General features: G+C 36.3%; 1 protein-coding gene across 1 annotated transcript; it reads left to right on the top strand.

Moving 5' to 3' along the window:
• Positions 1–369: 369 nt before the first annotated feature.
• On the top strand, positions 370–864 carry LOC129675131 (putative vomeronasal receptor-like protein 4; the record flags this gene model as incomplete). Its single annotated transcript, XM_055605155.1, has 1 exon — positions 370–864. A coding segment is annotated over exon 1 (471 nt), but the record flags the coding sequence as incomplete, so codon positions are not given.
• Positions 865–866: the final 2 nt, after the last annotated feature.

The raw sequence follows: 866 nt of genomic DNA, 5'->3' as shown, positions 1-866 counted from the left end.
GAGATATGTGAGTTCTTAGGTAAGGAAAAACAAGGTAAATACAGAATAAGGAGGAAGTTAGGTAAAATCAATGGAATTGGTTTTCTAAGGCATGAGACTCAGGCTCAATAAAGACATATATATTGTGAATTTTGTGTAGAATCGGAATGCATTTATTAGCTATTATATGCTATTTATACAGGAGATAACTGGAAGATATATAGAAATGTAGGCTATGATGTACAGTCTGGAACATCAAAAGTTAAAGAGACAGTTAATCAAGAAGTTGGAAAAATAGAATGTTGATATAGACATACTCTCTAGTGAGTTCCAAGTTTGATGTATAATCTTTTTTTTTTCAGATATAAGAAACATTCTTCCACTGTGTTCTTAAGGTGCATACACTTCTCACTAATGTCCTCATTAAAGAGTGTCCTTCATTTCCAAGCTGGGATTGGAGTCTTAGCCAATATGTTTCTCCTTTTTCTCTATACTTTCATAATCGTAGGTCACAGACCTAAGCCCATGGACCTGATCTACTGTCATCTGTCCTTTGTTCACCTAATGATGGTCCTCATTGGAGGGGACATGTGGCTTACAGACATATTTGAGTCACTGAACATTGAAAGTGACTTCAAATGTAAGACAAGTTTTTACATAAGCAGGGTGATGAGAGGCATCTCTATCTGCATCACCTGCCTCCTGAGTGTGTTCCAGGCTGTCACTATCAGTCCCAGAACCTCTTTTTTGGCAAAATTTAAACCTAAGCTAAAAAAATACATGACTAGTGCTTTCTTCTATATTTGGTCTTTCAATTTGTCCTTCAGTAGTAACCTGATCTTCTATGTTGGTGGTTTTACCAATGTGAGTGAGACAAACCAGATGAA

This window comes from Psammomys obesus, unplaced genomic scaffold (assembly GCF_907164565.1).
Source record: "Psammomys obesus unplaced genomic scaffold, mPsaObe1.curated_primary_1811, whole genome shotgun sequence".
Taxonomy (NCBI): Eukaryota; Metazoa; Chordata; class Mammalia; order Rodentia; family Muridae; genus Psammomys; species Psammomys obesus.
This window is presented reverse-complemented; position numbering and strand designations above follow the sequence as displayed.